At 39.7% G+C, this 26,690-nt stretch overlaps 1 protein-coding gene across 2 annotated transcripts; it reads right to left on the reverse strand.

Annotated features, from left to right (window-relative positions):
* Positions 1–948: 948 nt before the first annotated feature.
* Positions 949–23,238, reverse strand: LOC128634028 (uncharacterized). 2 transcript variants are annotated; one of them, XM_053683756.1, is made up of 2 exons: positions 18,174–23,238; positions 949–1,043 (listed from the first exon to the last, which is right to left on the reverse strand). In XM_053683756.1, exon 1 carries the CDS (start codon positions 22,826–22,828, stop codon positions 18,686–18,688), a length of 4,143 nt encoding a protein of 1,380 aa, XP_053539731.1. In that variant the 5' UTR covers positions 22,829–23,238; the 3' UTR covers positions 949–1,043; positions 18,174–18,685. The 2 variants fall into 2 exon arrangements, with proteins under 2 accessions (XP_053539731.1, XP_053539730.1); XM_053683755.1 differs by lacking the exon at positions 949–1,043 and adding an exon at positions 17,955–17,992.
* Between the last annotated feature and the right edge of the window lie 3,452 nt (positions 23,239–26,690).

The raw sequence follows: 26,690 nt of genomic DNA on the forward strand, positions 1-26,690 counted from the left end.
CCATGAGACGGTGTGTGTATTTATTGCTGGTGAACAGAAAAGTAGCTCACCTCTCGTCTTTCTTTAAGTCCTCTTTTCCAGACACACACATGTTGGAAGTCATGTCTCCTTCTCCGGATTACAGCAGGACACACGTTTACTTCACTCCAACATCGGTGTGTTAAATCAAACCCTGTATCAGCACACAGTTCACTTACAGGAAATAGTCACAGTATCAAGTCATAAAACAACCTGTGTACATTCAAACTTCAGTACAAACCCACAAAACTCTTCTGCATCTAGTGTACATTCAGTGTGTTCACATGTTATAGCTTTAGATGTAGATACTCAGTGTTTTTACTCCTGAAATGGGGTATTTCCCCTCTACACAAAATGAAGACTCTGACTTTCACCGTCTACCTGTTTATTCTGCAGTGGGGGAGGGGCAGTGAGGTAGGGTATTAAACGAACACACACGGTTTGTTATCATACAGCTTTCTGATCCATCTAGCAAAGGCCTGCAGATACTGAAAGTAAAAGCTTGAAAACAGCTGCAATTACAGAGAACAGAATTAAAAGTCTGGTAAAATCTACATCACACACATTAACATTTCATTACCTTCATTTATCATCTTGTGGATTCATTCAGTTGTGCACGAACAATTGTCAGAGCTCTACACAAATATAGTAGTGGTTTAGTACAAGGGCTTCAGAGTGCTTTCATTATTCTATCCTGCGTTATTATGTACTGTATCAACCATCTTTCTGTAATAAGCCTTTTTACATTCAGAGGACAAGTCTGCAAGTGTTGTCTAATTTCCACAACAGGTCAGAGGTCACATCAAGTACTCGGTGCAAACCATTGTGTTAAACCTGTTAAGCATTTATTTTAGAAACAAGCTATTATACACATAATCAGAAGCTATGAAACAAGTGTGACTTCTTGTTACACAACCATCACAGATGTGTGTGTGTAAAATCTCAGTGTGTCTCACTGGTGAGGAGGTCGGACCTCTTTCTCCTGGCTCCTCCCTCTGATCCTTCCTTTTCTGTGCTTCTGGGTCCTGGACTCGAAACCGAACACACACATTGGAGTTTTAAATTAAAGTTTTTAAGTTTAAATTAAAATCACAATGCATTCATATTGTCTGCAATTTACACTCACTCAGGAACATCAGCACAATTCCACATCATTTCACAAAATACACTGACAAATCTAAAGAAATTATTTTTTATTTTATTCAAATGCACTCAGACTTCTTCCCCCTTACATCTTTTCCAAAACGAATGCCTCTCAATTGACATTTTATGCAATATATGCACTTGTGACAGGGGTAAGCAGTGTTTTTACAATAAATAATTCAGTGCAACAAAGCTGTGATCAGTTTTTGGGTGAAACTAAGAAGTTTCTGCTTAAACCTTTGCCTCATTTGCATTTTCCAGTCGTTTTAAAAGAAAAAAAAACATATTGAATTAATGTTCACTTTTAACAGATTACATTTAATTCTAATATGATTAGAATTAAATGTAAGTACCTAGTAAGTACCAGTACCTAACCTGGCATTAAACAAGACTTTTTTTTTTTTAAATCAATGTTTAGTTAAATGTATTAGTATTAGATTCATTTTTTTAATATATTGAATTAGCTATTAGATTTGAATTAAAGTTACTGTATGGCATCTAAAATAAACATTTCCTTAAAAAAAAAATTTAAAAAAAAAAAAAAAAAAAAAAAAAAAAACACATTGTAAATACTAGTAGTCTTACTAGCTGATTATGCAAATGAACTAAAATATCCTAATTACTATAATGCCTGAAGGTTCACTTAAGAGTCGATTCACACCTAGACAAGTCGACGGCTACGTGGACTGTGACTGGGCAGGAGATTGCAGAAGGAAGTGACGAATCAGGAAGTGAGATGGGGTTTGAAGAAGATGGCAAGAGAGATAGGAGTGTATGGAACATAGTACGATCAAGAAAAAAAAAAAAAAAACGAAAAGAGAATGTCTACCACAGAGGAAACAGATAGCGAGCAAAGTGTTAGCTTAGCAATAAAACAGGAAGAAGAACACAAAGTCTCTCTCTCTCTTTTTTCATTTTCCCTAGTTCAGGGGCTGCCACAGCAAATCAATTTTCTCCATATATCTCTGTCGTGTGTGTCTGCCAGCGACACCCTGGCCTCGTTTAAGTCGATGCTTATTTGGGCCATGTAGTGGTCCATAGCAGTCTTCCCCGCTTCCGTTTTCCTGGGGTTTTCATTCCAAGCATTCTTTGTGTGACATGCTCTACCCCTCTTCTATTTACATCCCCAAACCATCTCAGTCGCTCTTCTCTTGCCTTCTCTTTCCTGATCTGCTCATTTCTGATTTTGTCTAGCCTAGTGTGGCCTAATGAAAATCTGAGCATTCGCATCTCTGCTACTTTCAGAACAGCAGTAAGTCTTTTTGTGGTAGCCACTGTTTCCAGACCATACAGCATGGCTGGTCACACCACTTTGTTGTAGATGGTTCCTTTCATTTTAGCTGGAACTCTTTTGTCGCACATGACTCCAGTAGTTCTTCTCCAGCTGGCCCAACCTGCTTGGATCCTTTGGTTGACCTCTTGTCGGGTCATTCCTTTTTCTCCACAATGGATCCAAGGTAGCAGAAGTTATCTGCTTGTTCAATTTCTTCTCTATCATTGAACTTCAATGAGTCATGGTTTCAGGATCACCACTGCACATCTATTTGGTCTCCTTGCTGTTAATTTTCAGTCCCCCCTTTTCGAGCAGGGCTCTATAGCTTTCCAGTGCTGTTTCAGCTTGGCGTTTGCTCTCCGTGCACAGTACGATGTCATCGGCATACGTCATCCGTCATCGTCCATGGTGGTTCTTGCCGGAGTCCATCTGTCAGCCTGTCCATGAGAGTGATAAACAGAAATGGACTTAAGGCTGACCCCTGGTGGAGTCCAACCTTAACGTCAAAGCTGTCTGTGGTTCCCACAGCGCTTTTGACTTTGGTCTTACTGTCAGCGTACATGTCTTTAACTGCTCTGACATATTTAACTGGCTCACCTGACTGGTGCAAGGCAAACCAAACCTCTTTGCGTGGGACTTTATCATATGATTTCTCTAGGTCCACAAATATGCAATGCAGTTCTTTTTGCCCTTCTCGGTACTTCTCCATGAGCAACTGCAGGGCGAACAGAGCTTCTATGTGCTCTTGCCCAGAACAAATCCAAACTGTTGCTCGCTGACAGGAACAATCTTGCGGAGTCTATCTTCTACGATCCTCTCCCAGAGTTTCATAGTGTGGCTGATGAGCTTCAGACCACGATAGTTGGAGCAGTTCTGTACGTCTCCCTTGTTTTTGAAGATGGGTACTAGAACACTTTCTCTCCATTCCGCTGGCATTACTTTGGTGTTCAATAGGTGATTGAACAGCCCAGTGAGAAACCCTATCGCCATATCGCCCAAGCATCTCCAGGCTTCGGTAGGGATCTCATCTGGGCCCATAGCTTTGTTGGGCTTCATTTTCTTCATTGCCACTTGCACTTCTTGTTTGCTGATCGATGGTACTTCTTTGTTTTTCAGTTCTTGTTTGTATCTTTTTCCATGTTGGTTCTTTTCATAAAGGAGCTGCTTGTAGTATTCTTCCCATCTTGGTCGGATCTCAACAGTCTTTGTCAGTACGTTTCCGTCTTCATCTTTGATTGCATGCACCATCTGAACGTCTTTCCCCACTACGGTTCCATTGGCGTGCTAAACAATACAGTTCCCATTCACCTCCTCCATCTTCTATTCGTCTGTACAGTTTGTCATAGGCTTCTCACTTCACCTTTGCCACAGCTTTCTTTGTTGGCTTTCTTGTACTCTTCTGAAATTCTTTCATCTTTGGTTGTTTCCCGTAGTTTTTTCGTTTCTTTCTTCCGCTGTCTCTCTTAAATCTCTCTGCCTGCAGAGGATGTAATCTACTTGGGAGCGTTTCTCTCCACTGCAGTAGGTAGCATGTTGTTTCTCTTTTTTGAAGAATAACGTGTTAAGCACTGCAAGCTCCATGGTTTTTGTGAAATCTATGATTTTCTGACCTTTGTCATTTCTTATCTTCAGCCCATGTCGACCAAGGACCTGCTCATCCCCCAACTTCTCTTCATCCACATGACTGTTGAGGTCTCCTCCTATGAATAGTCTTTCCTCTTTCGGAATTTCTCCTACTAGGGGTTCTAACCCGCTCCAAAAACTCTCCTCCTCTGCTTTGCTGCATCCGACTTGTGGGGCGTACGTGCCAACTAGGTTTACTAACATTTCTTCTACTTGGAGTTTAAGTCTCATTACTCTGTCCGATATTCACGTTACCTCTACGACTCGATCCATGTGCTTCTCAGCCAAGATGATGCCCACTCCGTTTCATTTGGGAGTTTGTATCATCTGCCTATTCCTTTCATTTTGCGGCCTTTCCACTTAGTCTCTTGTATGCAGAGAATCAATTTTGCGCTTCTCTACCATGTCGGCCAATTCTCTCCGCTTGCCCGTCATTGTGCCAACATTGAGGGACCCGACTTTCAGTTCCACGTAGTGGGTCCTATAGTGTTCAAGGTTCAGCTTGATGCGTTTCACTCCTCTGTCGCTGCGTTTGCGTGTTGTCTGTGAAGCTTCTTCCTTCGTCCAGCAGTAGCACATTTTCCGTCGGCACCCTGTTGGGCAACAGTGCCGATGTCGGTAGTTGTTATCCTGGGCCACGGCCGATCTGGTATGGCATTTTTAAGGTTAATTCGCATGTTATTTTTGCTAGGGTTTTTTATGCTGGATGCCCTTCCTGACGTAACTCTCTCCATTTATCCGGGCTTGGGACCGGCACTGGTCCTGTGCGTGCATGGAGCCAGTGGCTGGGTTAAGAGGAACACAAAGTAATCATAAAATTATCTCAAGAAGGGACAACGTTTTGTGAGTGGAGTCCGGTTCAGCTAACAAAATTGATAGACAAACTACTGGGTGATGTCAAAAGTGATAAAATATTGAGAAGCGGATCTCTACTGATTAGTTGTAAAAATAAAGCCCAGCAAAAGAAAAACATGCAACTGAATGAAATTGATGGTAAGAGAGTTCACTGTTCGTTGATTGGATATAAACAATGGGGTCAAGGAGTCATCTCAGGGATACCCACAGGTGTTACAGAGGAACAAATAAAAAGCAATATCTCAGAGGCAAAAGTATTAGAAGAAAAACGTTTTAAAACAACTAGAAATGGGGAGAAATGCGACAGCTTGGCTGTGATGATTAAGTTTGATGACTCTAGACTGCCAAGTAAGGTTTACATAGGATATATGAGCTATGAGGTCAGGCCATATATTCCTCCACCATTGAGATGCTTTAAATGCCAAAAATATGGCCATGTAGCAGCAATATGTAAGGGCAAACAAAGATGTGGTAGGTGTGCAGGTGAACATGAGTATGGGAAGTGTGGAGACGGAGTAAAGCTCAAATGCTGCAATTGTGGAGGAGAGCACAAATCAGCTTACCTTCTTGCTGTGAAGCCAGCAAGAAGGCAGTGGAGGTGCAACGAGTGCAGACATTGCAAGGAATAACATATGCAGAAGCAGTAAAGAAAGTGTCTTGTGAAAGGAAGGACTATAAACCAGAAAATAAAGATAGCTCTTGCAGGGACTGTGAAAAGATTGCAGTAAAGAAAGATATACTAATTATGAGCAAGAATGAGGTTGTGTCGTTTATAGTTGAGGTTATAAATTGCTCAGCACAGACCGAGAGAAAGACTAAAAACATCAAAATAATGGTTAAATCAGTTGAAAAATCCCTCTGTATTAAAATACTTGGCTGTGAAGGAGTGGAGAAAAGTTATTTGCAGGAATTTCTAACTCTCAGTCATGGGCTTGCAGCTCTTCATGATCCTAGCTATATTGCAGTGGAATGCCAGGAGTCTTATAGCTAATGGACAAGAATTCAAAAAGTTTGTGACTGATCTGTCAATAAACCTCATGTATTGTGTGTGCAAGATGTTTTTAAAACCACAGTTAGACTTTGTAATTTATGGATATACTACAATCATTAATGAAAGGGAAACGGGTAAAGCTAGAGGGGTAGAAACTTTAGTAAGAAATGATGTGAAATATAACCTAATCAATAAAGGGAAAGAACATGAAGCTGTTGTAGTCAAAATATGGACAGCAAAAGACAGTTATAATGATATTCATCTTTTATAATCCCTGAAACAGACTGAGCACTGATACACTGAATGCAGTATGTGGGTTGACACAAGGGAAAATAGTATGGTGTGGGGATTTTAATGCACATAGCAGAATGTGCAGGAGTAAGAACACATATAAATGGATCAATAATAGAGGAGTTTAGAGGAAAAACTTGGTATGTGTTAATGATGGGAAGGGCACACTGTATAGTTCACAATACACAGAAATTGCTATTGACCTTTATCTTTAAATGTGACAACACTGAAGAAATGACACTTTGTTCAACAATGTAAATTTGCTGTCCCCTCAAAATAACTGAACACACAGCCATTAATGTCTAAACTTCTGGCAACAAAAGTGAGGACACCCCTAAGTTAAAATGTCTAAATTTGGCCCAAAGTGGAAATATTTTGTGTGGCCACCATTATTTTCCAGCACTAGCTTAACCCTCTTGGGCATGGAATTCACCAGAGCCTCACAGGTTGCCACTGGAGTCCTCTTCCTCTCCTCCATGAGGACATCACGGAGCTGGTGGATGTTAGAGACCTTGTGCTCCTCTACCTTCCGTTTGAGGATGCCCCATAGATGCTCAATAGGGTTTAGGTCTGGAGACATGCTTGGCCAGTCCATCACCTTCAAACTCAGCTTCTTAAGCAAGGCAGTGGTCATCTTGGAGGTGTGTTTAGGGTCATTATCATGCTGGAATACTGCATACTGATCATGCTCTGCTTCAGTATGTCACACCACATGTCATTCATGGTTCCCTCAATGAACTGTAGTTCCCCAGTGCCGGCAGCACTCATGCAGCCCCAGACCATGACACTCCCACCACCATGCTTGACTGTAGGCAAGACACACTTTTCTTTGTACTCCTCCCCTCGTTGTCGCCACACACACTTGACGCCATCTGAACTAAATATGTTTTATCTTGGTCTCATCAGACCACAGGACATGGTTCCAGTAATCCATGTCCTTAGTCCGTTTGTCTTCAGAAACTGTTTACGGGCTTTCTTGTGCATCATCTTTAGAAGAGGCTTCCTTCTGGGATGACAGCCATGCAGACCAATTTGATGCGGTGTGCAGCATATGGTCTGAGCACTGACAGGCTGACCCCCGACCCCTTCAACCTCTGCTGCACTCGCATGTCTATTTCCCAAAGACAACCTCTGGATATGACGCTGAGCATGTGCACTCACCTTTGGTCGACCATGGCGAGGCCTGTTCTGAGTGGAACCTGTGCTGTTAAACCGCTGTATGGTCTTGGCCACCATACTGCAACTCAGTGTCAGGGTCTTGGCAATCTTCTTATAGGCCATCTTTATGTAGAGCAACAATTATTTCTTATCAGATCCTCAGAGAGTTCTTTGCCATAAGGTGCCATGTTGAACTTCCAGTGACCAGTATGAGGGAGTGTGAGAGCAATGACACCAAATTTAACATACCAGCTCCCCATTCACACCTGAGACCTTGTAACACTAGCAAATCACATAACACCATGGAGGGAAAATGGCTGATTGGGCCCAATTTCGACATTTTCACTTAGGGGTGTACTCACTTTTGTTGCCAGAGGTTTAGACATTAATGGCTGTATGTTGAGTTATTTTGAGGGGACAGCAAATTTACACTGTTACATAAGCTGTACACTCACTACTTTACATTGTAGTAAAGTGTCATTTCTTCAGTGTTGTCACATGAAAAGATAATCAAATATTTACAAAAATGTATGGGGTGTACTCACTTTTGTGAGATACTGTATGTGCTCACATCCTTACTGTGATTTAAAAACACCCACAGAGATGTGAGATATTAAGTGCTGTTTCTCTTACCCAATTTGCAAATATTTTTGCAGATAAAACGAAGCAATAAATTAATATTGCAAGATTAATAAAACAAGAAAGAATAAAGTATTCATTATTATATATTTTTCTTCATTTTTCATTGTTATTCCTTGGGTTCTTGTATGAATATTTTAGTTTTTGAGAATATATAACTAGATAGGTAAATTTCATCATGAAAAACTTTGATGTTGACTTCAGAAACGGCGATTGCTAGGGTGTTATGGGTGGTTGCTAGGCGGTTGTTAGGGTATTCTGGGTTGTGCAAGACAGTGTTCCAATACTTTTGGAGCTAGACCGTGTTCCAATACATTTAGGCTACAGGCTGTGTGCACTCAAGAACTTGGGTGGAACTTTACTTGGAAGTAGCTTGATTATAAGCTGAAGAAGCTATAACAGTCAGACATTTTTAATGCAAGTCAATGGAAATTTTGCCCACTATGAGCTTCCGTACCCGAAATTCTGATCACTTCGAAAAGATATAGCAACTTGAGAGTTCACGAGAACCGATACTACGGTACCAACATTCTTAAAACGTGGCAGCAAATAAGCGCAAGTGTTTTAGTCTGTCCACAAAAAAAGAAGAAAAACAATGTCAACAAGTGGTAAAGAAGAAAAACAATGTAAACAAGCACACAGGAAAAACTACAGAACATTAGCTCTGCCCTGACTCATTAAGATGCAAAGAGAGGACTGCTTGTTGAGAGGAAAGTTAGCATCAGTTTCCAGTGTGCAACCGATGCAATCATTCATTTCAAACAAAGCAAGGAAACTCCTGGAATTTGGTGAAACACCGGAAAGACGGGTCCTATATTAAGTTTGTTTGAGGCAGCTGACATTGTAGTCGTGAAACCAGCTAACGTTATGCTCCATGTAATTTTTGCGATAGCCAGTTATTTGTTAACGACGCTAACGCATTGCGATTTTATAAACTACCTCCTAATGGGCCACCATGCATCACCATTCAGCCCGTGTCCTGTCAGCTAAATGTAGCCTAATGTTACTAATAATTATTCAAATGTTAATGCTTTTAATAAATCTTTTTGGCCTGCCACCATATCAGTGAATTTAAACTAATGCTTGCATTCAGAGTATAAGGGGTGTGTGTGTGTGTGCACGTTTAGGAGTGCACCTTAGCACTTGTTATTAGTACTTAGCACTGTTTTATTAGTCATCGTCAGACAATGTTTGCTTCTCTCTCTCTCTCTGCCAGTATTAGCCAGAGGAGGCTGTCCTCCAGGAGTTTTTAATTTTATTTTTAAACCACACTTTGGTATCGAGTATCATGTACTTTTGGTGGTATCGGTACAGACTACTAGATTTTTGGTATTGTGACATTGCTAGTCAGAACAGGCTGAACGTCTGAGCTGAGTTTGGTGGTTGTAGCTTGAAAGCCCTAGGAGGAGATATTGTTTATATTTTTGCTAATAATAATAATAATAATAATAATAATAATAATAATAAACAAATAAAGTGTAAGAAATGTAATATTTCAGCAACTTTGCCTGTCTTGTTTACCATGTTTAAATCCGTTATATTTCTTTATCATCATTATATCTGCACCGGCCACTGAAAAACTCATTGATCAACCAGAAGGTATATGGTTATACTTTACTCTTATTCTAAACTCATCATCATTTTGAAGTTCTTGATCACGTCTGATTACATCAGAGTGTCAAAATAATATCAGACTTACCAAACCCGACAAACGCTGATGCCAAAAAACCCAATATCCAACAAACACTGATGGGATTACTACGTTGATTTAAAAAAAAAAAAAAAAAAAAAAAAAAAAAACACCACTCCAGCAATTATTTGTTGCCATTCTTTGGTGCAGTTTTGAACTAGCCATTATATGCTCAACTACATTCTGCTGATAAGCTGAAACATAACTTGATAAACTTACAGACAATAACTTCAGGGGTGGTGGTCTGAGGAGTCCTTTGGCATCCATGTAATGGAGTCTGTTGAGGCTGTGGTGGGTTTGGACCCTAAGGAAAATAAACTATTGTTATTCTTAGCTATATTTCCTCCTATATTTCAGTGAAGTTTATTGGACGGAGCTTCACTTTACAGGTGGACAGTGATCCAAAACATACTGCAAAAGCAACCCAGGAGTCTTTTTAAAACAAAGAAGTAGAATATTCTGCAATGGCCAAGTCAGACACTTGATCGAGCATGTATTTCACATGCTGAAGACAAAATTTGTGGCAGAAAGAACCACGAACATACAACACCTGAAGACAACTGCAGTAAAGGCCTGGCAAAGCATCACAACGGAGGAAACCCAGCGTTTGGTGATGTCTGTGGGTTCCAGACTTCAAGCAGTCATTGCCTGCAAAGCATTCTTGACCAAGCATTAAAAATGAACATTTAATTTTTGATTATGCTCATCTGTCCAATTGCATTTGAGCCCCTAAAATAAGGGAATCGTGTATAAAAATGGTTGCAATATGATATTTTCATATGATATGTTTCATATGATATTTTTGTTCAACCCCTTGAATTAAAGCTGAAAGTCTGCAGTTCAATTGCATCTCAGTTGTTTCATTTCAAATCCATTGTGGTGGCATACAGAGCCAAAATTATCCAAATAGTGTAGTGTCACTGTCCAAATATTTGTGGACCTAACTCATTCATTCATATATATATATATATATATATATATATATATATATATATATATATATATATATATATATATATATATAATACACTGAGTACATTTCTGATCCACAGTCTATAAGGATCCCCAAACTTCATGTAGTGTGAAAAATATATACACCCTCCGTGACTACGTTACTTAAGGTTTAAACATTTTAATTTTGTGATGGCAGCAAGACAAAACGGTTGTGGTATCTGGTGATTTTAGAATTAGGCCCCAAATGTCAAATATGTTTTGTGTATGGCTTCATCAGGCAAAGATCACGATGGTATGGAAAGAGTATACAAGAGTAATTGGGGTGATCTAATGCTTAGGACTTGTACAGTACTTCAACTCGGGAACGTCCCACCATGGCGTTCAGAGAGGCATTATCTAAGGTACACCTATATATAATATAGATCAGATCACCAGTCTGTCTTTACCCACTCCTGATCTGGGGGTTCGGGGGAGGGGGGGGATAACAGTTCAGGCATATTTCCAACAGAACAGAATATTAGACATTTAGTGTAAACTAGTGTAAAAAAATATAAAATCTCCGAAAAATTTCAGTGAAAATAGTGGTCCATATTTAATGTATCTGTTTAAACACTGCTGTAATGGCGATGTAAAGAGAGAGAGATACCCATTTACTAATTCATAGAACCCCTTTCCACATTTTCAAGTTTGTTATACATTTTTCTTTTCAAGCATCGTGTTCAGACATTGCAAATCATCAGTCTGAAGGTTAAGGGTTACTTAGATTTTTGCTTCTTCAGCATCAAAAAAAAAGTTTAAACATTAATCTTATTATTAAACTCAGAAACAATATAACTGTCTGGTTGTGATCATAATAAAAGGCAACGTGAAAGGTGACTTAATTCCCAGTGAGATTTCTCTATGTTCTATATAACCTTTCTACAGTATATGCCATCATTTCCAGCCATCATTACAGCACGGGAGAGGAAATTTCGTTTATCAGATGTGCGATGTACGTCTAGACAATCTGATAACAAACTACACACAACAAATTTGTTGAGAAAATTCAGCTTGATCTTTGTTCCCAAATAACATTGGATCAGATCCATAGTTTACAGCATCTGTCCCACACGTATTTAATCTGTATTACGAGTACTGAACAAGTTAGAGGAGGAGAAAATGTAGATTTACTGGTCATTGGAACTTTATTGTTTATTTAGCTCTGTCTTGATTCATTTTCATATTCAAATTTTTTTTTAAATACATTTTATTATTACATCATAAAAAGTCTGGCATCTAACATAACGTATGAATGTAGGAACATGGATTTTCACCATGCTACTCTTTTCAGAAAATGGTCTTTACCAACTTAATCTTCACCTATCATCGTTCCTTGTTAATGAAATCTGTCAATACCTAATAAAACAGTTTAAGTCACTAACCAAAGTAAGTATACAAACTGAAGCTATGATAAAAGAACAAAAACAATGAACCTTTCTCAAAGAAATTCCTAAATCCTCTGACCAAGTATATGGCTGTACCATCTGTCTATTAAATAAATGCCAGTCCTTCATGCTGAAAAAGAAGGATCCAAATATAATACCAGTAGTTTGGCACTGTGACTCAAAAAGTTGTTTTATATCTGACATCTGAAAGCTAACTACTGTCCCAACTGCTGTACAATACTGATAATGCTCTTACAGTTAAGAGGGCTGAACGGCAGAACTTGTTAAATAATATTTTATGTTTCTTCCTCATAATGTGTTATATTTTATAAATATATTCTTATACATCTTATATTACTTTTTGCCTTTTCTTATACGTTGAAATGGGAGAAGAGGGGATCAATGCTGGTGTGAAGGTGATCCTGCACAAGGACATGTCTTTGTAACTGTAAGGGACGAGTCAACGTAATCCTTCACATGGTATTCATAAGGTGCCATAAGTTTCTGCTTCTCTATGGGTCATGCTGAAGTTTGAACAAAATGGTTTGACTTAATATCTGCAGCAGTAGTGCACAAGTCATTTCTTCCTCATTTTTTATTAACTTTTATTGTATGCCTAAATGCAATAAAAGTTATTTGCCAGATACAGATGCTCCTAAACAAATTATTATAAAGTATGAGTTGGTAACTGATCAACAAAGACTGTACTATCATTTCTAATATAATGCATTAAATATGGACCACTATTTTCACTGAAATATTTCAGAGATTTTATTTTTTTTTACACTAGTTTACACTAAATGTCTAATATTCTGTTCTGTTGGAAATATGCCTGAACTGTTACCACCCCCCCCCCGAACCCCGAACCCCCAGATCAGGAGTGGGTAAAGACAGACTTGTGATCTGATCTATATTATATATACGTGTACCTTAGATAATGCCTCTCTGAATGCCATGGTGGGACGTTCCCGAGTTGAAGTACTGTACAAGTCCTAAGCATTAGATCACCCCAATTACTCTTGTATACTCTTTCCATACCATCGTGATCTTTGCCTGATGAAACCATACACATAACATATTTGACATTTGGGGCCTAATTCTAAAATCACCACATACCAAATGCACAACCGTTTTGTCTTGCTGCCATCACAAAATAAAAATGTTTAAACCTTAAGTAACGTAGTCACGGAGGGTGTATATATTTTTCACACTACATGAAGTTTGGGGATCCTTATAAACTGTGGATCAGAAATGTACTCAGTGTGTCTCCGCCGTTTTATTTCATATTGGCGTACAGCCATTTTTCTTTTTTACCATTAAGGATGAAACACTTGTTTCTTTTAAAACATCATCTTTAAATGTTTTTCTACCTCCTAACTAAACCCTCGGACTTAAGACACGATCTTTGGAGTTGTTGACGCCCTGCTCAAGGTTAAACAACAACGTCTTTACATTACCTTCATTAATAATTGGTAAATCTAACCTCTTGGTTTTTTTATTTTTTATTTTTGGAGCAAAAGTCAGGTCCTCTCTCATTTCTACAGGTCCTCTTGTTGGTGAATACACAGCAATCTTCTGAGGGTATTAGGATTTCTCGGAGCAGACATTGTAACAGATAGTTGCAGAGTTTCTTCTGTGTTTTAACTACAACGTCTTAACCATTATTTTAACACTGAGACACACGACTCCCTTTAATTCGTTAACAAACACATTTGTAAGAATTCTGGTCAGCAAAACCCCCAAAAGAACACCTGTCTCTCTCTCTCTCTCTCTCTCTCTCACACACCCACCCCCGCACACCCACATGGTCATCAGAGGTCATAAATGTACTGCTGGGACATGGGATGACAAAGCATAGACAAAAGCTTATATATTTAGCGATAGTTCTGGGTAAGTATCCTCGTTGGCGAACCATTTTCTGAAATCTTGTTTATAGTTTAAACAAAATGCACGACTCTTTTAAAACGCCGTCTTTAAAAAAGGTTTTTTCACCCATAAAATAACCTGTTTAGAAGGTAGGATATGTAATACATATTTTCATTTTCTTCAGACATATCGTCACTTCAGTCTCCACAACGAATAACACCGATGGTTTAGACCTTTCTTTCAGTAAAAGAGAACAACGACATCATACAGCGTTGAAGGACTGTAGAAATATTTTACAAATCACAGTGTTTTTCTCAACAATGTAGCCAATAAATAGTTCAATTATTTCACAAACCTTAGTCTATTCATTTCTTGACAGAAGGATTACACATAGATCATACACATAGGGAGCTACACATGCATAACATGTCCAAAATTCTAATACATCTACCACATTCAGTCACCAGGTCTAGTATTTTCTGATAGATTAGTTACACAAACTGATAATTACCACAAAAGTAATTTCAGAAACAAAGATTCACTTAAACCACAAATGTACACATTGGTAGGGATCGTTAAACCCTGAAACACACGACTCGTCCCTTAATTCATTAACATAAACACACTGTAAGCATTCTGGTCAGCAAACCCCCAGGAAACACATGACTCTCTCTCTCTCTCTCTCTCTCTAACACATCCACACACACGCACGCACACCCACACACCCACATACACACACACACTTCAGACACTGTCACCAGAGCTCATAAATGTAAAACAAAACTCTCGATTCGTTTAAGCAACACTTTAAACATTTTACATCCTAAAGGGTTAGGTTTAGAAGACATGTAATACGTGCGTTTCTCATAAAACACCGTCTTTAAAACGTTTACCTCCTAAAGGGACCTATTTAGAAGGTATGTAAAAAGTTTTTTTTTTCTCTCTTTTTTTTTTTTTTTTTTTTTTTTTTTTACATTTCTTTGGGTATATCAATGTTTTAGAGTATTTATTTCAATAATTTTTTTATTCAAAGTCATGCCATTTTCTCAAAAGTGCAATCAATAAAGTTTAATTTATTTCACAAGCTTACATTCTGCTCATTTATGTTCACATTCAACCATCATGTATTTTCTAACAGAGGAGCTATACAAAACAAACCCCCACAATCTAAATTTTATGTGTGGTTGCAAGATAAAAATTCTAATTTATTGAATTAATTAAATTTTTAAAGTTGTACACATTATTTTGATGAGTTGTGTTGACATAATAATGTTGATAATTACATCAACTTAATACTGTGTGTAATTTCTGAATTAATTGATTTAAAACAAAATTTATGTCGTAGTACATTTACATTTATTCATTTAACAGAGTGTTAGAGGACCTGTACACTGAACAAATACTAAGGACATTACAATGTGAGTATCATTTCACTTACAATTAAATTCTACTAAAGCAATGAATTTGGGGCATGTTCTCAATTGTGATATGACCAATAGTGGACTCGTGTATAGGCTACACCTGCTAATACATTTGATGGACTATTTTGCACTACTACACGTAGCTAATGCTAGTCATATTTAGCAGTGTAATTTGAATATCTACTCTTTAGTTTACCATGGCAGTGGATAAGAAGGAAAAAGTTTCATTTGACAAATCTGCTCATCTAGAGAGGGCTTTTCATTTGTGCTATAGGAAAGATAAGCATGATTATATTTCTGCTTATTCATGTAAACCTCAACTACATTGTGTAATCTAATTTCATGTATTGATACATTTTTTATTTTATTTTTTAAAATCTTTTGTCATTCGCACACGTAGCCTTCTAGCTCCACAGCCTTTGGACTGTGGATAGTTCTATGAGAGAGATAAAAGTAGTAGACACAGTGTTTATTTTTGTCTATATTGCTCATTTCATTCAGTGCTTTAACGTCTATAAATCCTGCAGAAATGTTACGTATGAGATTTGTAATGTAAATTACACTGGATTTTACTTACTATTATTATACAACTTAAAGGCAGTCATTTTTCCTGGTTTAAAAGACTGCATTCTACTGCAGACAATCTAAATGGAGAAACGTAATTTTAAAAATGATTGTCAACTTAACAGCTTGTGTTCATAATTATGGTCATTTAGTACATAACACTTAAATTCCTTTTAAATAATGTGAAAATGAAGTGTGTTTGTGTGTGTCATATTTTTGTTTGGATGTGTAATACATGGCCATTCCATGTATAGTAACATTTGTGTCAGGAATGGATGGGATCCTGATTTAACATAACTAGTAACGTTTGTGTCAGGAATAGATGGGAACCCGATTTAACATAACTATATATATTTTTATGACCTACCACAGAGTGTTAGAAAGAACATGTGTGCAACGTGTGTGGGTGGAAAACATATGGCCGTACCAGGTATGGTAACGTTTCTGTCACGAATGGATGTGATCCAGATTTAACATAACTATATATATTTTTATGACCTACCACAGAGTGTTAGAAAGACCATGTGTGCAACGTGTGTGGGGTGGAAAACATATGGTCGTACCAGCTATGGTAACGTTTGTGTCACGAATGGACGTGATCCAGATTTAACATAACTATATATATTTTTATGACCTACCTCAGAGAGTTTCATATTCTATGTGAAAAGAAAGACCATGTTTGCAACGTGTGTGGGGTGGAAAACATATGGCCGTACCATGTATGGTAACGTTTGTGTCACGAATGGATGTGGTCCCGATTTAACATAACTACAAATATTTTTATGATCATGACCTTTGATCTAGATATAGAGAGTTAGAATGTGTATCTTTTTGACCTTTGACCTATACCTGTCAAAACTAAGGTTACATTATATACAAACTATTTCTCTCTGGTTTGTTCTGTGTTGCACATTTGATGAAGAAATATTTGAACTCGATGTGAAATTAATCATTTAATAACAATACACTGGCCATCAAACACAGAAACCATTATAAACCAAATTATAATACTAATGCATAGTTATTATTTCAGAACTGTGTTAAGTCTGTCTTTGTGCTTATAATGCATGAAGTTGTGTGAAACAAGTTTTCAGAGTTGCATTGAGTAGGAGTCGAACCCTATCGAGACGAGCATTAAAATAAAATTTGAAAAAATCTGATTGGCTGTGACATCATTTCAGCACCTGAGAAAGCCACCGAAAACCTTTTCATTTGACTGTCTGGCACTGAATGCCAGCTATCCACTACTGACCTCCGTGAGACCAGCAGGGATGCTTACAAGAATGGCCGCCCTCAGATCTACATCGACTCCTGCTCCCAATTTAGGAACGTGGGAAGTGTCAAAACTGTTCACAAATGACTCGTCAATTTTTATCAACAAAAACTCTCTGCAAACTGTAACTTGGTCATGCAACACTCATTCAAATGTGCCAGAGTGTGTATGTACTAATCAGTATGTGTGTGTAGTATCACTACAATCCGGACATGCTACAGCCACCATGTTGGCATGGTCATGTGACCTTCGATGTCATCATAAGCGCAATCACTAGATTAAAGCAACTGCACTAACGGTAAAATGCCCATCAGGAAGGTGAACTGAATTAGTGATTTAATGTGGGTGGAGTTAACAGGCTGAGGTAAATTCGTTACCATTAGCTTGGCAGGCTAAGGCATGATGGAGATCACAAAAAAGGTTTCAAATGCTGTGACGACTGTTTTCTTGTTTAAACCTTCAACAAGTAAACAACTTATTTGGGTATTGATAAACAAGTCCTGTTTAACTGAGGTTTAATAATTAAAAAGAGCAGAGCCATTCGCCAAAGGAGGAAAACAGCTCACTGGCGTAGGCTAACCCGCCTGCACCACATCCTCTCCACATTCCCTGGAAACACACACTCCTCGATTAACACACTCTGTAGCTGCTCCCAAACTTATTCTTCTGGTCAGATTAAAACGTACGCTTCAACTGATGTTTGTCGTTTCTTTATTTGCATTCCTTCACAACTTAAGCGCATTCAATCACCGTCAAACACCATCAAACACCATCAAACACCATCAAACACCATCAAACACCGTGAAAAACTGAAATAAAGTGCATAACACATTCTCACATGAGCATATTGTACATAAGCATGTTCTTAAGAGTCCATGAGTATTCATTCATCTTGCTCACATATTAAACTAGCATTAATGGCCCTAGGAAACATTGCGCTATTACATTGCAATACAGACATGAAATGCTCAACATCACAAACTAACATACCGTGTGCGCCTTCCGACCAGAAATCTAGGAGTTGCTGTAACGCTTTACTGTTTAATTATTCTCTTCTTTAGCATCTAACTCCGTGTACAGCGTAGCACCAACAAACTGCATGCACATTTTTGCACTGCTATTAGTTAGGCTAATCACATGACCACAGTAACTTAAATTAAATGCAGCTCACTAGTTTAACCTGTAGGTGTCACTATTTCTGCAACCCTTGTAAAACAAAACTCACATAGGCAAATTACTATTAATATTTACAGTGCATTATTGTAATAATAACATAACAAATAAATACTTTAAAGGCTTAAAGAAAGAAATGACACATACATGCTTTCAGCGACAGCTACACTGCCACCAAAATTACAAAGATTTATGTTAACCATATTCTGAATAAACTGAATAAATCGTGTAATTTTCCTATACATTTAGCAAGTAATTTTTGATACTTGGTTTTGAACAGCTTAGTCTGAAAGTTTAATATTTCCTGTTTAATGTTTTAGGATACTAGTCTATGAATTCTGCTCCACTAGCACCACTAATTTTTGAACTGGACGCTCAAGTGAAGAAAGTTGCGTTATGCGCTCACCTTTCTTTCCTAAATTACTTTGTCCTATTTGAATTTTGACCTTTCGCACAAGACCATCACCATCTGCCCTTGCCTCAACAACTCTGGCTAGCTTCCACTCATTTCTGGGAATATTGTCATCCTTGACAATAACGACATCCCCAACTTGCACATTTCTTCTGGGCACATGCCACTGTTGTCTGAGGCTTATGCTGGCCAGGTATTCCTTGCGCCACCTGCTCCAGAATTGTTCCGAGAGGTACTGCACTCTACGCCACCTCTTCTTGGCATACAAATCTTCCCAGACAAATTTGCCTGGAGGCGCGAGGGGCACAATGGACTTCATTGTGAGCAAATGGTTAGGTGTCAAAGGTTCAACACCTTTAGGATCATTGATTGTGTTTGTTGTGAGTGGACGACTGTTAACAATTGACATGGCTTCATAGAAGAATGTCCTCAAAGAGGTGTCATCCAGTCTCCCTTTAGCCTGTGCCAGAACAGAACTCATCACGCTCCTAACCGTCCGTATTTGGCGTTCCCAAATGCCTCCCATGTGGCTTGCTTCAGGCACATTCATCAGGAAGTCACATTGCTTTCTTGCAAGGTAAGTTGAAATCCTTTCCTTGTCAAGTTCCATTAGACCTCTCTCCAACTCATTCTTTGCTCCAAGGAAATTAGTACCTTGGTCAGATCGGATTTGTCTTACCGCTCCTCTAATTGCTATGAAGCATCTCAAAGCATTCAAAAATGCGTCTGTTGTGAGATCCTCCAACATTTCTAAGTGGATGGCCCTGCAGCTTAGACATGTGAACAACAGACCATACCGCTTGAATTCCTTTCGACCTTGTTTCGTGTTAAATGGCCCGAAACAGTCAATTCCGGTGTACAAGAATGGAGGAGATGGATCTACTCGGTCAACAGGCAAGTCTGCCATTCGCTGTTCTTCAGTCCGTCCACGCACCTTTCTGCAAGTGACACAACTCTTGATGTGCTTGGCCACTACCTTGCTTGCACCTATTATCCAATATCCGCTGGCTCTGAGCTCATTCAAGGTTTGACCTCGGCCTTGGTGCTGAGTCCTTTTGTGACAGTGGTCAAGTATAAGCTGTGTGACAATGCCTTCCTTAGGAAGGATAACTGGATGTTTCAACTCAACTGATGCGGAGGACATTCTCAACCTGCCACCAACCCTGAGCAATCCATTCTGAAAGATAGGGTCAAGTTGATACATCTTGTGAGTTTTTGGTAGCTTTGTGGATTCCTGACTAAACAATTTCAGCTCCTTTTCAAAGGCTTCTCTTTGTGCTGCTCTGATGAGCACAAGAGCGGCTCCTCTTCGTTCCTCTACACTAATGGGTCCAGACCTGTCTTTGTGTGCCAGTCTCTGAATCCGAGCAATAATGTTGAGGGTTGTATTCCAATCTGAGAGTCTTGACAGCCTATGGAGGAAGCTGTCTCTTTCAACAGCATCTGTTTTCAGGACTTTGACCTCTGGGTCACCTACAAGAAGCTCTGGGGATCTTTGGCTAAAAACAATTTCTTGTTCCCATAAGAACTTTGGTCCTCTGAGCCAATTTGATTCTATTAGTTCTGCCACCTTGAGACCCCTAGATGCGTGGTCGGCTGGATTCTGGCTTGTTTCGACGTAGAACCACTGACTAGGATCAGTAGTGTCTCTTATTTTCTGGACACGATTTGCTACAAAAACATGAAAGCGTCGGGCGTCATTCTTGATGTACCCGAGCACCACCTGTGAATCAGTCCAGAAAAACTCCTGGTCTATCTTCAGCTCCAGCTCTTCTCTAAGGACACTACTCATAGCGGCAGAGACTGTAGCTGCAGTGAGCTCAAGGCGTGGAATGCTGACCACCCTTGTGGGTGCCACTCTGGCCTTACCCATGACTAATGCACAATGTACTTGTTCATCAGCAAGAATCCTGATATAAGAACATTGCCCATAGCCATTGTTGCTGGCATCTGAAAAATGATGCAGCTCAATTTTTCGTATTGTGCTGAGGTGATCAGGAATGAAGCATCTTGGTATTTGAATTTTCTCAAGATTTTCCAGGTCATGGAGCCATTTTTCCCACTTTGGCTTCAGTTCAAGGGGAACATGTTCATCCCATCCTACACCTCGTTTGCACATCTCTTGCAGCACTCTTTTCCCAGTCAAGATGTAGGGAGAGAGAAATCCTAATGGGTCGTATACACTAGCTACCGTTGATAGGATTCCTCGCCGGGTGGCTGCCTTTTCATTGAGGACGACATTGAATGAGAACGCATCCGTCTCTATGCTCCACTTCACTCCCAGCACACTCTGCATTGGAAGCTCGCTGTAGTTCAGGTCCACATCCTTCACTGCACTTGCCCGTTCACTCTCTGGAATTGCATCCAAAACCTTTCTGTTGTTAGAGACAAATTTGTGTAAGCGCAGCTGTCCTTTACTAAAGACTTCCCGTGCTTCATTCACAAGCTGGTTGGCTCTTTGAACTGAATCGACACTGATAAGCCCATCATCCACATAGAAATTTTTCCGGATGAAGACTGCAGCCAATGGGTAATCATTCTCATATTTGCTGGCGAGGTATTTCATGCCATAGTTAGCACATCCAGGCGATGATGCTGCTCCAAATATGTGAACTCGCATCCGGTATTCTTTGGGCTCTCTTGCGGTGTTCCCATTTTCCCACCACAGGAACCTCAAGAAATCCCGATCTTCTGGGGTTACGTGGAAGCGGTGAAACATTTTCTCAACATCGCAATTAATCGCGATCTGATGCTGGCGAAATCTACACAGCACTCCAGTCAGAGTATTTGTTAGATCAGGTCCTGTGAGGAGGTGGTCATTCAGAGAGGTGCCTTCACATTTGGCAGAGCAGTCAAATACGACCCTAATCTTCTCAGGCTTCCTAGGATGATACACCCCATGGTGCGGAATGTACCATGTGTTGCCTTCCTTTGTGGTGGCATTTGTTTCTTCTGCATCACCATCTCTAAAGACCTTGTCCATGAATTTGATATAATCTTCCTTGTACTTTGGACTCTTTTCCATTTTTCCTTTTAAATGTTTCAATCTGACTGTAGCCAGCTGCTTGTTATTTGGAAGCTGAGGACGCTTTCTAAATGGTAGAGGCATCTCCAGATGTCCCTCTTCGTTATATTGAATTTTCACATTCAAGAGATGCAGAAATTGAATGTCATCTTGGGATATTGTCCTTTCTCTTGGATTTGTGTCAAGAAAATCTCTCTCTAATGCTTTGATCACAGAGGCAGGTGTGATAGGTGGAAGTTCTTTCACAGAGATACGATGGCAGAACCCTTCGCCATCCCTTATGTCAGTGCAAGGCATTTTGGCTCCAACTATACTCCAGCCTAAATCTGTCTTGACTGCATAAGGTTCATACTCTTCCCCTGATATCACTGCTTTTGGTTTCAGAGCCCGTGCACAGTCATAGCCAATCAGAAGTCCTGCAGGACAGTTCAACAGATCTGGCATCTCTTCGGCTATGCTCAGAAGGTGAGTCCACCCTGCTGCTGTTTCACGAGTGGGAATGCTATTCTTCTCTAGTGGGATGTATTCTTGAGTGTATGCTGGAGGTAGCTCAATGTACTCTTGTAAATTGTACCCTCTCACCTTCAGTCCAACAACTCTGTGACAATTCAGTATTGAACTCTTGTCAGTCATTGTTGACAACTTCAGTTTGACAGGTTCTGTGTGCGCTTGAATTTTTCCACAGACATCATGGTCAATGAAGGTACTGGTACTCTGTGTGTCCAGTAATGCATACACTAAAGTCTCTGGACTATTCTTGGCCGCACTAGAGAGCCACACTGGAACAATCATGGAAGTGCGATCACCATTGTCCATTCTCACGGTGCATAAGGCAATGGAAGAATTGTCCTTTTGTGGTAATGCTTCTAGCTTTTCTCCTACAGGGCGTTCTTCGTGAAGTGGAGATGGATGACTTTGTCTACAAATATTGCAAGTAGCCCTCTTTCTGCAATTTTTTGCAACATGTCCGACTCTGAGGCACCCGAAGCACATATTGTTGCTAATGACAATTTTTTTCTTTTCCTCTAGAGGCATCGCTGCAAACTTTTCACATTTATAAATAAAGTGATTTTGTTGACAGCACACACAATCTATTTGTCTTTTGTTTTGAGTGGCAGGAGAGTTGGTTGTAGAACTTCCTGATGCACTTGAGTCCTTTGAAGTGAAGCTTGATCCTTGAAACACCTTTGTTGACGTTGCTAGAGTGCTGGCTTTGAGGCGCTTCTGTTCCTTTCCATTTTTCTCATCTGCTTGTTTTAATGCAAAAAGAGAAGAAACTGGATTGCAAGCAACACGTGCCTCTTCGGCTACAAAGTCTGAGAACTCCTTAAAGGCAGGATATGGCTTCCCTTCATCTAGTGCTTTAGTGACGTACCAGTTCCAGCGAGTTGTTGCCCAGTCAGGAAGTTTTTGTAACGGCTTTTGGTTTTCTTGACAATCATCTAAAACCTTTAGACCATGAACGTAAGGCATTGCATTCTTGCAGGAGATGAGGAAATCACTAAATTCCCTTAATTTCAGTGATTCCTTTGGTCCAATCTTGGGCCAGCTACTTCCCCCTGAATGCCCTTTGAACTATGAAGGGGTGACCATAACGTTTGTTAAGGGCATCCCAAGCCTGCGTGTAGGCTTCCTCATTACTTCTATAAAATGTTCCTTCTAACACAGAAAGTGCTTCTCCACTGATGTATTTTTTCAAGTAATATAGCCTATGAGCTGGGTTTGTGCAACTTGTTTCGATTAAGGCCTTGAAGCAGGTACGCCATTCAGTGAATTTAAGTGGATCTCCTGTAAACATGAACGGCTCTGGTGCTGGAAGTCTAGTCATTGCCAGGGATTCTTTTAATGCTTGAACTAGCGAGGCTTCATTTGATTTTGGTTCTATTTTGCTTTCAGAACAAAAAGGGATTGAAAGGTCTTTGGGATTCTGGGTGCATGGAGTGCTGTTATGCTGCACTGGAAGCTGACTTGGAGACAAAGTGAAGATTTCTCTAGTTTCTCCTATTTCAGCATTCAATTTTAATTCCTCTTCAGCATATACATTGTATTCAGCTTCCATAGCCTCAAGATTCCTTTGTTCTCTTTTCTTTGTGCAGATATTTCCCTTTCCCTGTTAAGTTCAGCACGTTTCGATGCCAAGCGTGCCGCCGCCTCTGCTTTCTTTACTGACACTTGACTATCTTGCACACTACCCACTCCAGCTCTTGACACAGTTGACCCATAAACTAACCTTGCGTCTTCTCTCTGGAGTAATTTTGAAAGAGTTTCCTTAACAGCTTCTGCATTAAACTCTTTATCAGCTTCTGCGTAACGCACTTTCAGATGTGTAGTTATTTCAGAAGTCACTGATGTGCAGATATCCATTCTCCTTCGTATATCTTGGGCTGGTGTGGTCAGTGCACGTAAGCTCTTATATTCCTGCTTTATTTCTGACTCATACTTTTCCAAGGTTCTTATCATTTCGCCTAAGTCTGATTTACAACATTCTTCCTTTAGTTTAGTTCTAATATACTGAACCTCAGCTTTGAAGGTTACATATGTTAACATGAACTTTCTTTCCTTTTTTATGCTCTCCTGTTTAATGAGCTCAAGCATCTTTTCTGTTGGGTGTTTTTCTCTTTCTGACCGCCTCACTGCTTGTTCAGTGCCAGGTGTTGGCTCCTGGAGCCCTATCCTATGTATTTGGAGGTCTTTATTAATTTCAGCTAACCGTTCTTCAATTCTTTGTTTCTCTGAGGTTTCAAGTTCAGTTTCTAATTCCTTCTGTAATTCTGTTTTCTCGTTTTCTAGAGCCTGTAGTACTCCTTCTAGTACACAAACATCTGGTGTGCTTTGATCCATTTTAGTAAACTATTTTGAAACAACACTACTGAAATATTAAATGATGAAAGGTAAACTAGAATGACCAGGAAAATACACACTTTCAAATGATCAAACAAGTACGTTATATACACACTGCTATTCAACTTACAAAACTATTCAGATGCAGTTCTCATTTTTCCTTTGTTTCAAATAATAAATTGGAATTGCAATAAATAACAATTTAAACAAAACTGAGAAATGTAAATGCACAGTCTGACCTGGAATCCAGATTTAATGAATGTTCACAAACTCAATTGTCCAAAGATGTCGCGTTGTTGCTTCCCTGTGGCCGTTCTTGGCAGCTGCAGCACCGTCTTCTTCTGGGTTCCACCTTCACGCTGAACTGAAGCTCGCGAGGTCACGTTGGATGAATGCCAGGATAGGTAGGCAGGTCGTTTACGCTGAGTGCGGGATGGAGACTTCACAAGGGGGGGCCCGTACAATATTCCCTGGGATGCTGGCGATCATTGCTCACTCTCCAATGGCTACGTTGTACATTTCCATGGATGGCGATGTTTTACACCACACCAAACAATACTTTTTCACTGCAGTTCACGAAGCAGTATGTTCTTCACTGTGGCTCGTGGCAGCAGGCCACGTTTTTCACTGCTTTTCCAGAATAGGCCTACGTTCTTCTTCACTGCCTTACCAAAGGCAGTAGGCCACGTTTTTCACTGTAGCTGCTCCCAAACTTATTCTTCTGGTCAGATTAAAACGTACGCTTCAACTGATGTTTGTCGTTTCTTTATTTGCATTCCTTCACAACTTAAGCGCATTCAATCACCGTCAAACACCATCAAACACCATCAAACACCGTGAAAAACTGAAATAAAGTGCATAACACATTCTCACATGAGCATATTGTACATAAGCATGTTCTTAAGAGTCCATGAGTATTCATTCATCTTGCTCACATATTAAACTAGCATTAATGGCCCTAGGAAACATTGCGCTATTACATTGCAATACAGACATGAAATGCACAACATCACAAACATGAAATGCACAACATCACAAACATGAAATGCACAACATCACAAACTAACATACCGTGTGCGCCTTCCGACCAGAAATCTAGGAGTTGCTGTAACGCTTTACTGTTTAATTATTCTCTTCTTTAGCATCTAACTCCGTGTACAGCGTAGCACCAACAAACTGCATGCACATTTTTGCACTGCTATTAGTTAGGCTAATCACATGACCACAGTAACTTAAATTAAATGCAGCTCACTAGTTTAACCTGTAGGTGTCACTATTTCTGCAACCCTTGTAAAACAAAACTCACATAGGCAAATTACTATTAATATTTACAGTGCATTATTGTAATAATAACATAACAAATAAATACTTTAAAGGCTTAAAGAAAGAAATGACACATACATGCTTTCAGCGACAGCTACACACTCCCAAACACTGCCTCCAAAAAAGAGGCAAAACCGTTTCTGGTCAGGGGAACATGCTCATTCAGTCTCTAAACCTCACCTCTATATATACGTTTACTCTTTTCCCTTAACTGGCGCTCTCCTACAATCCCCACGTCGCATAGCAAGGAGGACATGACAGTAAAAGTGAACAAAAGGGTAGGTACAGAAAACATCTGTACTGCCGTGTGTGTGTGTGTGTGTTCCTCAGTATCTCCAGTGTACAGTGTGTGTGTACCTCAGTATCTCCAGTGTATAGTGGGTGTGTACCTCAGTATCTCCAGTGTACAGTGTGTGTGTGTGTGTGTGTGTATGTGTGTGTGTATGTGTGTGTGTGTGTGTACCTCAGTATCTCCAGTGTACAGTGTGTGTGTGTGTGTGTGTGTGTATGTACCTCAGTATCTTCAGTGTACAGTGGGTGTGTACCTCAGTATCTCCAGTGTACAGTGTGTGTGTGTGTGTGTGTGTGTGTATGTGTGTGTGTGTGTGTACCTCAGTATCTCCAGTGTATAGCCTGTGTGTGTGTGTGTGTGTGTGTACCTCAGTATCTCCAGTGTATAGTCTGTGTGTGTACCTCAGTATCTCCAGTGAATAGTCTGTGTGTGTGTGTGTGT

Source organism: Ictalurus punctatus, chromosome 11, assembly GCF_001660625.3.
Source record: "Ictalurus punctatus breed USDA103 chromosome 11, Coco_2.0, whole genome shotgun sequence".
Lineage (NCBI taxonomy): Eukaryota > Metazoa > Chordata > Actinopteri > Siluriformes > Ictaluridae > Ictalurus > Ictalurus punctatus.